At 31.7% G+C, this 15,731-nt stretch overlaps 1 protein-coding gene across 1 annotated transcript; it reads right to left on the bottom strand.

Annotated features, from left to right (window-relative positions):
- Nucleotides 1-1,438: 1,438 nt before the first annotated feature.
- On the bottom strand, nucleotides 1,439-12,035 carry LOC111627692 (prominin-1-A-like). The gene is made up of 23 exons (XM_023371309.1): nucleotides 11,877-12,035; nucleotides 6,746-7,040; nucleotides 6,622-6,683; nucleotides 6,338-6,543; nucleotides 6,143-6,263; nucleotides 5,999-6,065; nucleotides 5,841-5,921; nucleotides 5,176-5,381; nucleotides 5,036-5,110; nucleotides 4,895-4,958; nucleotides 4,646-4,793; nucleotides 4,430-4,582; nucleotides 4,226-4,358; nucleotides 4,079-4,155; nucleotides 3,871-3,991; nucleotides 3,644-3,796; nucleotides 3,473-3,562; nucleotides 3,325-3,405; nucleotides 3,188-3,253; nucleotides 3,029-3,109; nucleotides 2,083-2,151; nucleotides 1,926-2,015; nucleotides 1,439-1,858 (listed from the first exon to the last, which is right to left on the bottom strand). The coding sequence occupies exons 2-23, from the start codon at nucleotides 6,972-6,974 to the stop codon at nucleotides 1,733-1,735; spliced, it is 2,499 nt and encodes an 832-aa protein (XP_023227077.1). The 5' UTR covers nucleotides 6,975-7,040; nucleotides 11,877-12,035; the 3' UTR covers nucleotides 1,439-1,732.
- Nucleotides 12,036-15,731: the final 3,696 nt, after the last annotated feature.

Raw genomic sequence — 15,731 nt, 5'->3', positions numbered from 1 at the left:
AAATAAACAATAACATTTTTATTCATAAGTTGGGCTAGATAGAGATTACACAGTAATCTATTGGCTGTTTGGGGAATGCATTACCCTTTAGGAGACTGAAACTTCACATAGGATGTGGGGCAATTTTTTGAGCCCTTTATGGACAAAAATTGCATCTTATATTCCATAAATTGTGGTAAATTAATTAATAGCTAAGATACTGTATGTAATTATGTAATTATTCATGTCGCAATTTTTGTATTTGTTACATAATATTTATTTTAAATCTAGGAGAATCTGAAACTTTTTGCAGTATTTTCTGGAAACAGAACGTTAGGATCTGGCAATGCAATTTGCTTTGTATACACAAGATCAGTTTTGCCAAGTCCTTAATAATCTTTTCCCTAAACCAGGGTCACCAAACTATAGCCCACGAGATCAGTTTATCCAGCCTGTTGCCACACTGTGTTACTAATTATTTATATGGAAATATCATACATTGTAGATAAACTTACATTTATTTTAAATTTTCACATAGTAAGTAAAAATGCCAAAATTGGTCCAATCTAATTTTTGCATCTGACAGTAATATAACTTTTAGATAAATCAGTGAAATAAAAATTCGGTGACTTTGGATATAAGAGTGCTTTTTATATAAGTACCTGCAATGAAGTTTCTAAGGAAAGCAATTAAAAGCTTGCTGCAGTGATCATGTTTCTGTATTGGTAAAAAAAATATCCAGGTTGTCTTTATTTATTATGTATTTAGTATGCTGTATTGAACAAAATGGTTATATAGCTTGTGCTCATCATTCTCTTAGTTATCTGGCCCGCTGTGAAAAAGTTTGGTGACCTCTGCCCTAAACCAACCACATTTTCCCACCAGATTAGACCAATATCTCCAAGATTTTCAGTGATAAAAATTTCTGTTCTCCAATATGGAATCACAGATATTTGTGGTCAGAGTTACTCGAATGGACATTATGAGGCAAATAACCATACTCCAAGCATTACATTTGTGCCACGGGAAATATATTAGTATCAAAAGATATTTTGTAAATTTGATTCATATATCCGATTTGTTTCTGCCACCTACTGTCATATGAATATTTGTGAAGTATTGATTTATGAGATGACCGAGACTGACAAGAAAACAAATGTTATTCACATAAATTATTAGATAACATTTGTTAATTCTAACTACACACAATAGGGTCTTCTTTTACATGGAATTTATATATGCAGATGGTGAGTGGTTACATTATCTCACTCCTAAGTTGGCAAACAATACTTCTCTGGCTTCTGACATTCCAAAACACTACTTGCTACTTGCTGATACCCTGATTTGCATTTATATTCCTTAAGTACTCAGTATAATAAAATTGAATTTTACTCAACATATTGAGAAACATTAGACTAAAATGTTCTTTGTTATAGTAAAATGTTTTAAACACATTTTAATGTTTATCTGTTAATTGTAAATGGTTGCACAAGTGTTTATGCAATCGTCTGAACTACTTGGAGTGGAGCACAAATTTCATTTTGTGAGGCACCCGTCAATAAGAGATACCATGTAAAACAAGACCATACTGTAAGTGTGCTGTTAATTCTAGTACAAATGAAGCATAAGATAAATAACTGTTGTAATTAAGCATATTACAACCTCAAATGAAAAAGTAGATTAAATTTTTAACAGATGAAATTAGTTTCCTTGAAGAAAATAAAGCAGTTATAACACCAAAGCAACATTATACTTACGAATCGACAAGTGGTCCGGGATACGGTTCTATTCGACGATATAATACGGATAAGATTACTGCCACAATAAGACCCGGAATGCAGAGAAGAGTGCAACAACCGAGACTTGCCCAAAATCCATTCTAAAAACAAATGAGATTAATTAACAAGAGAAATTAATAAAAACCAAACACGTAAAATCATTCTTACAAATGGCAGAAGTATTTCACTGCATGTAGCAATGATACTTGTGTTAAAAGCCTGGCTGATGGGACCACATTTACCTATGTTATTCTCAACCTAAAATCATAAAGATATCATTTGAATCTTTTTATAAGATATTACAAATAATTAATCTCAAATTTACCTGTTGCTGTACATAGAATGCGTACTGATCCATTAATCCTGTAAATTCTGTTATAAATTCTTCGGCCAACTAGCATTATCAAAAAAATAAAACAATCAATAAGTACGTAGCATTATATTGGAATTTTGCCATTAAAATTCATGCACGCCAATGCTTCAAAACAAAACAAAAAAACTTTGAAAAAAGAAGTTTACAAACAGAATAAAAATATAATAGTTTCACCATTCAACCATTATTTAAAAATAAATTTATTTCATATTCTTGTCTTAATATAGTCAATATAGGTCCTTTTAGTTCTCTTGCATAGCTCTTAATATTGGTTTTACTAAAGTTATCATTGACTGTCTTTGCATTGCTTAACAAGTCGAAATACAATTTAAAGTGTAACAAATTTAAATACAACAAACTGTGAGAAACAGGTAGGGTGACCGAAAAATGACACAACAACCATATTCTCTGTATAATAGCACCTTCTCGCAATACTCCTTGGAATGATTTGCCTTGTCTATGTCTAGAACAAAGTTTCATTTTCCATGCTTTGTGATGCAGTTAGTAATGTAGCATTGACAGGAATCAAATAGCAAAAAATTAGCATTTCACACTTTCTATTCACTCTAATCACGTATGTGGGGTGTCCATTTGCAGTAAATTGTTCACACTCTACAACTTTGTAATCAACTTTTTCCATACCATGCATTGTTTTCAAGACGGGAGTACTAACTTCCAAATTTTAAGGCTAAGTACACCACAAGTGATTTTGTCTCAAAGTACATAGTCACTTTAATATAACTCTATATCACATTTATAACTGCAGCTATCTGCATTCATGTGGGTGTATAAGGACTTCACTATGCATCCTTTATATTTTTGTTTTGTAATTACTAATTTTGGGAAAAGCATAAAAATGGCAAGTAAAAAAATATTTTTAGAACAAATATGTGCATACCCTTTTAATTTCTTCTTTTCCTTTAGTCTGTATAAATTCTTGTGCAGTTTGAGCTTGTTGGAGAAGATCTGGTAGTGCTTCCTGAAATAAAATAAAATTTTTTAAGCATATATCCTACATTTATTGTTTTTATATATTAGTATGTGAAAAGTAATTCACCTGGATGGTCCTGTTACCTACTCTTGTATCTTTCTGAAGTTGTTCTCCTAGTTTTTGAAGTTGATCCTATAATTAAACAGTGAATATTTTAGCAATTATTTCACAAGAACTGCAAAATATTGTATATATAAACTTACCAGTGTTTCATGAATTGAAGCAATCAGGGTTCTCTGATACAGTTCTAATTGTTTTGTTATGTTTTTCAAGTTATTTTTAACCTGAAAAATAACAACAGAGTCTCTAACTGATAATTATAACCATTTAAACAATATTTTAAGGTCTCACCTCATGTTCCGATGCAGGGATTAAAGTTATTGTTGTCTGCAACTGACGGATCACATCAGGTATGTCAATTGACGTCACCTGTTTCTTATCCTGTCGTATGTATAATAATTTTTAAATGTAAATGATTATAAATTCTTGCTAAAGATCTTTAATGGAGATTTCTTTACCTACCATTTCAAAATAAACAGAAAAGTTTATTGCAGAAAATGGAGTGTCTTTCAATCTTTGGAGTAATTCTTCTCCTTGTGGTGTTAGCACTGTCACATTTGGACTAATACTAAGTTGATGCAGAAATTCTTCTAGTTTTTCGTCAACTTGATAGTTCTTATAAAGAGAAGGGAAAAATGCTTAATTTATAAGAGATGAGATTTCTCGGTTGAAACACAAAACCAAATTACCTGGCGATAATTTCTTATTTCTGAAAAATTCATCATTTGAATAACATTGTGACCTATTCGAATTTGACGATGTTGTTCGAAACCCAATGCATGATAGAGACTTTGGTTCTTGTGGCAGTGACTGCAAGAAAAATGTCAAAACTTATTACTAAAAATTAAGAAACAGATTGGCATTCTTAATAAGTGTACTTTTTCTTTATGATCTTACCGAAGCATATGTATGATATCCAGTCTTTCTCCAGCAGAGGGATGATTTATTTCTTGATCTTGAATCAATTCTATTAACTTTAACAATTTATAACATTAATCAAAAACTCTCAGCTGCTGTTACAATGAAAAGAACATAATTACTTACCTGTCGTAACTGTGGATTTGAAGAATTCGACACTAGATCACAAATGACTTTCTCAGTAGTCCCGCCAACCAAAAACAATGCCGTCATGGCAATCAGTAACAGAAACGAGAACAAGAAAAGAAGTCCAACACCACTATCAAGAAAATAATTATTGCATTATCAAAACTAACTAAAAGTTTCAAATTTAAATTAAAATATACTCACAGTAATAAGAAATCTGCTCCCGCTCCTTTATTACATGTATTATCAGAGTATATATTTCCAGGTTGTTGGCCACAGGTACCGCATATTAATCCGAATGTAAAACACATAACAATAGATAACATTCCGCAACAGAAACCGATGCATGCATACCACCTAAATACAACTTCTGTTAAGATTATTGTAATAAAAAAGTAACTGCCATTTCAATATTCTTACCGATATTTAGAATATTCTTTTACGAGTGGCTCATATTTTACTATATAACTTTCTGCCTGATTCAACTGAGGGAATCTCAGCATCAAAGTTATGTTGTCTGCAGCCGTAGATAATTCCGAACCCACAAGACTTATCTTGTGCTTGATATCTATCCCAAAACAAAACATGTTATTAACATTTCTGTATATATAGGTCTAAGTCTTAACTAAATTTTACTGTTTTGATATTTTTAAGGATGACATCACTTACCTGGTATAGTCTTATTGACAGCTTTTTGTATTGTATCACTTAATTTATCAAATGCTATTTTTCCCTAGAATAAATCATTGCTTAGATTAAGATTTTTGAAAATATAGCTTAGAAAAGATCATTTCTAGCAATGGAACTTACTTCTTTAATTTCCGTTTCAATGTTCTGATTCAAAAGGGTTGAAATATTATGGAAAACATATGATAAATTTGGAAACTGAAATATTTCATGGAATTAATATCGATTATTGAAAGGCTAAATAAGATAAGAAAGTCACTTACTTTGTAAACGTTTGTAGCCACAGAAAAGGCACTTGTGTTATATTGCTTAATTTGTTCTTGACAACTATCACTAGTGCAACGTTTTTGTATTTCGATGAGTTGTTCTTTAATGTCTGTCAGATGAGTCTGCAGCTGATTTGATGTTTTATACAGCTGTTCCGTATATTGAACTGCTTTCTTTAAACGGTTTTGAACCTGTCCAAGTCCTAGAAATTTAATAATGATTTCAATTAAAATCGCCAATGATATATTTCAAATTAAAAATATATAGAAGAAACTAACATGTCATATCCAATCATCAGAAATATCCTCTAACAAGTACATCTCTAATAAAAGGTTATCTCTATAAAGAACTGTTTGTTTCTGGCAATTGGACAAGACGGAAATGCAAAGACATTTTAGTTTCTTCTATATATTTTTAATGTTAATAATAGTTATATATAAATGACTCAATAAACAAATTTTTGATTACAACCAGATGATCTGCCAAATTATCAGGTTACAATTAGGCTAAGTTGATAATTAGATACAAAGTAATTTGTCTAGAGATAGGCAGTTAAGTCGCCATCTTGCAATAGTTTTAATAATTATAATAAACTAATGATGGTTAATAAAATATAATTAATTGTTGCTTTCATTAAATGGCATTCATAATTGTTACTTACGAGAAACAATTTCTGTCAAATTATTGACCGCTGCAGCTTGCGTTACTTCCCCTAATCTATCTTTCACAGTCTCTCCACTTTCTAAAAAGTAATAAATTATGTTAAAACTAAATAATTTTAAACGGAAATTTTAATGAATCTAGTAACAAATAACATACTATCAAGGGTTTCACCCAATTTCATTTGTAACTGTTGAAAATTTTTCTTTAACAAATGATTGATTTCCTAAAATATAACAATTTAACTGATTAGACTCTAACAAATCTTTAACATGAATGTCATTAAACTGATCTCATCGTTACCGATTTTGTATTATTAAGATACAGATTAACATCTCCGATATTATCTTTTAGAGTCCAAGGAAGAGAATTTACACCATGTTCAATGTATTCGTTTGTCACAAAAGCACATACCACGCCAAACCTAAAAAATATATGAGTTAAATATATTAAAAATTTTGACTGGTGGAAGGAGACATTTGCGAACATAAAACTTACATCATGGCCAATAATATTAAAAACATAACGGTTCCCCAGACGATGCGACGACACGAATCTCTACGTTGTTCCGGAACATTTTTTTTACTTCCACATTTTCCTGCACAACGACAGCAACAAAACAACAGTCCGCTGATGGGTAAAATTATGGCTAAAACCAGTCCGATAACAGCAATAAGCAACATTCCCAAGAAATGGCTAAAAAGCTGAAAATGCAAACAAAGCATTAGTATAATTAAGGAGCAAAACTAAGTAACTATATGAGTAATAAGTCAAATTCTTACTTCTCCTCTGTTTTTATCAATAACTTTCAAGGGAGTTTTGAATATTTCATTGGTGACAATGACTAGAGTATAAAGTTGTTTTTTATGTAAAAATATGAAAAAAAAAAAAAAATAGTACACTCACCAGGAGGTAGTCCGTCCTTCTGTATTAAATCCAGAAACATGTTTGTGATTGTGTATAGATGTTCCATTCCACGTGGATCAAACGAATGAGATTCCTGATACTCTGGCACTATCATAGCATGGCTGAAGTGAAGCATTGTACTAGATTCATTGGCATATTGACCGGACGTCAATGCTAATGGCAGAAGGACAGCCCAGTGAATATATAAATGGGTATACATTTTGTTCATGTTTGGCTAAAATTAACTATTTGATGCAGAGGAATAACTTATCTTCTATCTCCAATCCATGTCATTCTAAAAAGTAAAAGATAAACATTCAAAAAATGATTTTTTTGAAGAGGAAACAATGTAAACACGGTTTTAGTTAATGCTAAAATGCATCAGAAATGTCGGATTTTGGAATCGGACAGTCATTAAACTGTTTACAGATTAATTTGATATTAATGATAAGTGGCATTACAACCTTATGGCAATTTTATCAATCAAAACGGTGTATTTTTTTCTCAGAGAATAAAAATGTAAGAAACAATCGACTTGGAACCTATTACAAATATACATATTACCATAATTTAATCACTTATTACTTTTTATAGAGCAAAGAGATGTTCTGCATGATGATAGGAAGAAAAATACATCCACATTTTTATCATCGGATAAAAAAAAAAGTTGATATTACAAGCAAAAACAAGTCAAAACGAGGAAGTAGACTGCTCCATTTATTCAGTAAAGATAACAATTACCTGTAAGCAATAACACGATTTCACAAAAAAATGCCGACTGCCAAAGAGACTTGTCATCTCACATAATGCAAAACACAAAAATAACAAATATTAAGAAATTTGGTAACCGTTTAACAAAGTTAAAATGCAAGATATAAATAATAATTACCATTCTAAATGTAATTCCAAGTTTAATCTGACCTAGATTTTTATTTTTTCTGTGTGTTTTAATCCAAAACAACTAGTTCGGAAAGAAAAAATTTACATTCTGAAGAGAAAAATATCGAATGATGATGCATAGTTTTTCTTGGTAGAGAGGATATTGAGATTATCACATCTCTTCCGAGTAATCTTTCCCGCACTGTATGAAACTGGTTTCCCGTTACAATATAACAAGTAGCTGCAAACAGAATAATCTAAGATCTGATCACAAACAAATAATTATGATTAATTATGCTAATTAATGTATTTATTTACATTAAGTTGCTTTATGAATGCTAAGCGAGCTTAGTATCAAAATAATTAACAATAAACTTAGCCAATCAAGAATACATCAGGTAACTTCTTAAATTAAAATAATTTTGGAAAACAAAAATATTGGCCTTTGTGAAATATAATTTTTATATTTTAAGTAATTTCTATATATTTTACCAGGAAAAAATCAGTTAAATAATCGATATCAGTTAAGTTTTTGCAGAAAACAGCAAATATAATTCAGTTTCCTGACTAACAGGAAGTAGAAAAGGAAAATGTCAATGGTTCTCGGATTCCTGAATTCCTGTTGTTTATTTGGTGCCAAATACTAACATTTAAGGTTTCCATTTTAATTTACAAATATTTAATGAGGGTAAAATTTTAAATTACATAATGTTCTTGTATAGAATGAGTACTGTCGCAAACAACTCATACAAACAACATCTGTCATAATTGTTCCTCCGTGTGATTGAACAACTACAAAAACAAATCATGACATTGATCTTATCTGAGTTTTTAAGCTTTAAAATTATAAATAAGCAAAGAAAAAAATTACTTGTTAATAAATTAGTTTATATGAAATAATTTTAATTAAAAGGTAATAAATAAAAGGTACAAAAAAAAACAAAGAAAGTCATTAAAAAAACAATTGTAATAACTCCAGCTATGAAGAAAGGAAGATAATCTGGTTGCATTCTTGGTAGTAACATCCGAAAAATTAATCTTCTTGGTCAATTTGACAATTATATATTATGGTTCATTCTTGCGCGAAGTAATTACCTATCTATTTTTCATCCAGGAAATTATGCTATAAGTAGGAATAGCTATGCAAAATGGTAATTACCTTTTGGATTTTTACCGGGAAACATTTCCAATCTTTCGAGTGCGAAAAATTTAATTAATGATAAGCAAAAAGGAGAGGCAAAATTTCTGGGAATTAATTTTAAAGCTCACGCTTCCGACTGCAATTGCAATAGTCTGTCATGCTGCGATAACTTACGGTTTCTATGTGGCCGAAGGTCGGATCGTTATCTAAAAACGTTGTGTTTCCTCGGATCACTGAATGCATGCTTGAGCATTGCATAAATAGACCAATTCGCCCAGAAAAAAGAATTTCATCTCTTCTCCACTGGTGCACGACTGAGGAACATCAAACGAGTTTCTTTTGAAAAATAAAGGTTAAAAATAAAATAACAAAGATTCTTCCTAATAAGCAGTTAATTTTAAACATTATAAGAAAAAAATGCCGTCGATCTAATCTATGAAAATTTATTATTTGAGTTTTTAGGATATGAATAAACTCGACATCTTAAATCAACTGATATGTCAAGAAATACCAAACAATGAAAAACATCCATATCCCACTTCCTTAATGCGACATAACCTTTACCATAATTACATTTTTACACCTTATGAAAACTAATTACATGGAAATAAGTTATAATCCACTGCTATCCTGTATAAACCTCCTTATTTAAATTATTGCTGCTTAATTATGAAAATTTAACAGAGGAAACTTACTTAGAGTAAGAAATCAACTGCTTTTGGACTAACAAAAATCACCCTTTAGGAGAATTTACCACTAAAAAACTATCTTTAGAAGAAACTTATAACTTCTTAGAACTGTTTTTTTTGTATTAACTTCCCTGCAGATAGATGTAGTCAGCTGAAATGTATTTGTGAAGTTGCTACACAGTATTGTTTTCTTACTCAAATAAAGTACATAGATTCATATAAACTCAGAATTTTTAAAAATTATTTCATAGTAAATTAATTTTAGAAATTCCATATAAAATAAATGAATAAAATTAGCCTTTTATCCATTTATTACGAATAAATGGAACAATTAAGAATAAGTCAATGTTAATGAGACCGTAATAAAAATTAATCTATAACTTCTATGCAATTGTCCTTGTTACGCCAATCGAAAAAGAAAAAAAAAAGTGTCTGAATCCAAGCAGAAAGTAAATTATTTTTGCCTCCTACCGTAAACAATTACAATATTTATTGTGCAAAATATTATGGTGCGTAACACTCCGAAGTGACCTTTGATTAACGACGAACAACAGGAAGAACGCACATTTTTGTATTATTCGTAAATATTTTTATACATAAATAATGACAATGGAGGAAGGAAGTAAAAATTTTTAACATTTCAGGTTTTGCAGCATCAACATTGTTGTCGACAAGGTTCAGACAATGAGTTTTGTCTAAAAAAAGAAAAAAAAAAAAAAACAGGATTTTTACTCCAGCAACTAAGAAAACGGTTCCTAAAAGTAATTATCGTATCAAATTATATTTGCCGCACGACCACCGACTTGTGTTTTCTCCTAATTTTTAAACAAGTTTTTAATTATTGCACATTAAATAGGTTAAGTGATAGAAGTAGAATTATATGGCAAAAAAATAATAAATTATTTAAATTTTATTAGACCAACTTACAAGATTGCTCTAGAAAATTATTAATCTAATTTTAATTACTAGCTTCCTATTCTTTAAGTCATTATTAAGTTTAATTTAATTTAAAAGAAAATTACTTTCCCGAATGTTGGAGAAGTATTTTAACATTCCACATCTGTTAGCTATCAAAAAGTTTAGACTTCAACTTGAGTCAAGGTCTAGGTGTTTCCTGAAATCAGAACCTGCCCTATAAATATGATGATGAATCACATTCCACCGTTCTGGTTATTTTTAGCATTTAAGGAGGAACCAAACATTGAAAATTGTTCCGTACCATACTTAAAAACAGGAAGAAAACACCTGAAGCAGCAAAATAATAACTGAAACAATACAAATTTCATAAGTTAAGTGAGAATGGCAAAGTTATCTGTAGTTAGTTATGTGATGTATTATCTCTTCCTGTTATTTAAGAGATAATACATTGCAAACTGAACAAGAATCTAGTTTATGAATGGAAGAGACATTTCCTAAAGGCTATTCATTGCATACAAAGCAAAAGAATGTTACGTATAGAGATGCTGGGAAAAATATCGGAAATATCCAACTAGAGGTAATTCCCGTATACAAAGTTCATTCAGAGATCAAATAACAGTTTGATTATTAGAGAGCAAAGTCAAAGGAGCAGAAATAAAGTTATTTCTATAATAAATTTACATATTTTTTCATTCAGTAAGAAGGGTGTATGATATCTCTGTACGTAAAAGGTATTCAATTCTTTAAATTTATACAAAGCCATTTAATTTTCCAATAAAGTACATCTAGACATTGATGAGATTTCCCAGTAAACGAATTTTAAAGCAGAATGGGACGACGGAATAAACAGGAGCCGTTAACATCACACAAGAGACGACGAAGTGCAGTCGATGCCTCCACGGAGCAGCTGATTGTATAATTTCATCCGAACCGAACAGACGATAGAAAAAATTAAATATTCAATTAAAACGTGAGCACAAAGCGTCAAACAAGTAAGAAAATCCGAAACGACTCGACCATCTGAAGCCAAAAGGCAAGCCAGGCGAACCCGCTCGGAGTATCCAATTACAATTTTCACATTAACATATTAATAAGTGTCTTGACTGACAGTTTACGTATTAAATGAACAATTGAAGAAACACAGCAAGTTTGAGGTTTATAATTGCAATAATTGGCCAGAAAACAAATCAGGGTGGTGTTTATACGTATCACGTGTGTGTGTTGAAGGTATTTTAAATGAAATGAACACAAAACAAGGTGTTTTTAACAGTAAACGGTATAAGAGACACAGTCAAAACCCGAAATTCATTAAAATCTTAACATTTCCCGCAAAAAACGGTGCCAAAGTTCGTCTTAGAACGTAGAAAACCCTTTAATTAGCGGGAAAATTAATAATTTCCGTTCGTAAATCGTGATTAAACGTCTTCGTTGAGGAATCCGGGATGACGTTTGTTTACACAAAGATTACTTCGATTTAAGCTCTTAAAAATTGTTTATTACTCACCATTTTGATCCTACGAGATTCTGTGGAGCGTCATAATGAAATTTGGCTAATAATATCCGAGAATTTCTTAGGATATTTTTTCCCCCTACGACAACAACAACACCCTACAAGTTTCTAATCGTAGGTCATCGTCGACATCCGGTAACGACGCCACCTATCATTCAGAAATGTTTCCTGCGTAGTTAGACACCTGGAATATAGAGATGTTTTCTAAATAATTAAATTATTTTAATCGATAATTTAAACGTAATTAAATTTATATATTTTAATTATTTATATTTATATTTTTAAAAATATAATTATTTAGTTTTAAATATTTTTATACTGTTAAACTTACCTATGATTGGGTTTATTCTTTCAGGATGAATATGAAAAATGTTGAATCAAGTAAATAACTATTATTAAAATATAATAAAGTGTTTAATTGAGTTAATTATGTTAATGAAATATCTTTATATTCTTTGTGGTCAGAGCGGTCAACAGTTCTGGGGAACCCGGGATCGATTTCGGACAAACATCTCCAAGCATTATTCGGATGGTTTGACCCGAAATGTAGGGCTTTATCCCTCACTACCCGACCGCCCCTTTATGAACTGACCGAACCCATAATGGGCTTGCTAAAAGAGGTATTCTTAGTGCCCACGGGGTAGAAAGAGTTTTAAAAATGCCCGTTGGAGGGGCACACACTCAAGACCAACTATATATGTGTTTAGTGATTTTATCCATTCGGAAAAAAAAATAAAAAAATAGGGGTTCGGATAGTCGATGTTCTACTGCATTGTAGTGTCTCAAAATAAGAACGGAGTCGATGTTTGTTATTCCACTTACGCGAACGAAAATAGTTCCGCGTTTATTACAATAAAACATAATTTAGCGCATAATGTATATTTAAAACCTTATAATTTTCTAATAGCTGATCTATTTGAATTTTTTGACATTTATAAGATTATAAAATAACATTAAACATCATATAATTACATTATATTTATACAGTCGACCCCTCTATAGCACGGTATTTACGTTCCGTTCTTTATAAAATTGATGTTCTACGAGTCTTTAAATACATGAACCAATCACAACTCGGCACGTATGCAGTTTACGGACTAAGGCTGTTTGAAAGGTTTCTTCCATAAAATTAATTGATTCTAGACTAATTCGACTCAACATTTCCAAAATACGTATAATTTGTTGGGAATAATCCATATAAACTATGCTATAAACAAAAAATTGTAAGATTACCTACCGAGTGTGCACCGTTCGACGACGCCATTGCTTAAGCTTGTTTTCGTCGTGGAGTGGTGCATCCACGATGAAAGTTTACCGAATTATACGAGTTTTTTAGCATGTTTGTACGAATACTGTCGCAATTTTTTCGCCGTCATATAGGAATCCGAACTATATGAACCCGTTTTATAGGGGGAATCTACTGCACAATGTACTTTCGAACAAAAAAAAGTACTCGACATATGTAAATTTAATTTTTATAAATTTATGTATTTGAAAAACGAGACTTTTTTAACTTAAACATTTTAAATCATTAATGTTTGATGTGCATTTGACGTTCGAAAGTAACGATATCTTTCGAATTTCTTATTGTTGGTCGCCCTCTTGAAGCGGAGATTTTCCAGGAAGTTGTGCGTTTCTCTCTCTCACTTTTAATATTTTTCGGAATAATTTTGATTTCAGAAACTCCAGAAATGTAAGTAAAAAATTATTTTTGATTTTTAAGAAAGAAAAATGGAATAACTCTCAACAGAATGCTGAATTGAAACGTTAAAATTTTCAGATTTAAATTTTCGTTTAAAATGTGAAATTTTTTTTGTGTGTGTGTTTTTTGCAATTCACGTGTTGCAATTCACGTGCAACACGTGTCAAAAACTTAAGGACGAACACAATTTATTGCTCTGAGAGAGGAGTAGACCAAGTTACTCCAAAAACACTTGAATCGCATGGTGACGAGTTTGCCACGATAAATATGTCCAACTCGAACATATTCCGTATTGACAAGCTTCTCTATCTGGCTATTGATAAGTACTTTTATCCATTCTCCACCTACTCTCAACTGCTGTGTGTATCTTTTTTAACAAAGACTTACTTTTATTACTTTTATCTGTAAAATCTACGTTGTATATTACCATTGTCTGCATTTGTATCTTTAAAGCTGAAACGAAGGTCAGGGTATTGTAACTCAGTGGTCCCCAACCCCCGGGCCGCGGACCGGTACCGGTCTGTGGATTAAATGGTACCGGACCGCCCAAGGAACATTAAATTACTGGTATTTCCATTTTATTTACTATGGTGTATTTCTCCCGGGTTTGTGCGACTTTTAATGGACGACGGAACAACGGAATAAATTGGACATAAGAAACACGCTTCGGGTGTCATTGTCTCCTATTACCCCCAGATGGAACCGTCTTGTTGCAAAAAAACAAGTTCAGGGTTCTCATTGATTTAGTGTTCTAGTGAGTTAAAATGTTAAATCGCATTATATTCATTTTTTGGTGTAACTGTATTTTATTTTGAAGGCATGTTTAAATACAATTAAATTAAAATTATTAAATTAAATCAATCTAAAATATAAACGATCAACGTCCCCCTCAGTGGGCCGCGGTAAAATATCAAACGTTGACCAGTCCGCAGCGATAAAAAGGTTGGGGACCGCTGTAACTGGCAAAGTAATTGCACGCTAAGCTGACGTTATGAATTCGATTCCCGCTTCAGATATAGAATACAGAAGAACGCCGATTATCTGAAAAATCGATTAACCGAAATTAACTTCAGAAAACACAAATTACAAAATTTTAATTACTAACGACTGTAAACAATGTTTTTAAGATCAGTTTTCTTCCTAGCTATTTTGTTATTACAGATTAAACGCCTTTAATTAATCTGGTGTTCGGCAACTCCCATGGTCCTGCACGTTTTGAATCTGCCTTCACTAGTTGTATCTCTTTATTTAATTCAAAGAAAAGTACTAAAAGCAAGCTTTGTTGCAGCAATGGATAAAGAAGATCGCTAGTAATACTGCCAGGACTCATTCTAACGTCGAAATCCATTTTACTGCCCTATTTAACCTCGATGTACACGTACAGTACAGTACCTGATGACAATGCTTTGAAGACACTGCTGGTACAGCTTCAGGTTTGAGTTTCGCGACGTGACACGTAGACGATCTGCCAAGAAGAGATGACATCCGAGAGGACTTTTTACGGGAAACTGGCTCCTATTTAGGTATTACAAACGAAAAGAAGACCCGTAAAACACTAACACGTGGGCAACCCGTTGGAGTGGCGCGAACCAGTTATGTAAGGAATCTCAAAGATCGATTTCTGTAGTCTAGCATTTTTTTGTAATTCTGCAATGGGCAGGTGCTAAAATTGCCGGATTAAGGATTAGCGTGTATTACTTTTCCTATAATACATTTTTATTTTGAATTCAAAGTTTCATCAGTACAGAGTAACCTGCAGCTTGACTTTAATAAATTAGACAATTTTTTCTTTATTTCTAATCATTGTATGTATCATATTTCTATATCTTAATCTTTTTTTACTATTTCATTAAAATTAAAATGAAATAGTGAAATAAGTTATCCGGATGGTCCGGTTCCAGGTTATTTCGATTATTCGATTGGCATTCTGTTGTATCGTTTCTCGTTGCTTTGAGAGTGTAGCGAAATGACGTCACAAGTAGTATTGGCCATAAAGCGAACACACTGAAAGTGTGTTCGCTGTAAAGCGCTTCTCGAACGCTGCATAAAGAAACGCGGGGTTTCTAGGTTAACGAGATAGCCCGGGACACCCCCTACTGGGCGTTCTAGCAGCAGCGGTGTCATTCGGTGATATAAATAATAAATTC

Source organism: Centruroides sculpturatus, unplaced genomic scaffold (genome assembly GCF_000671375.1).
Source record: "Centruroides sculpturatus isolate CEXI.00-Female unplaced genomic scaffold, Cexi_2.0 scaffold546, whole genome shotgun sequence".
Lineage (NCBI taxonomy): Eukaryota > Metazoa > Arthropoda > Arachnida > Scorpiones > Buthidae > Centruroides > Centruroides sculpturatus.
The sequence above is the reverse complement of the archived record's forward strand: the minus strand, read 5'-3'. Positions and strand labels throughout refer to the sequence as shown.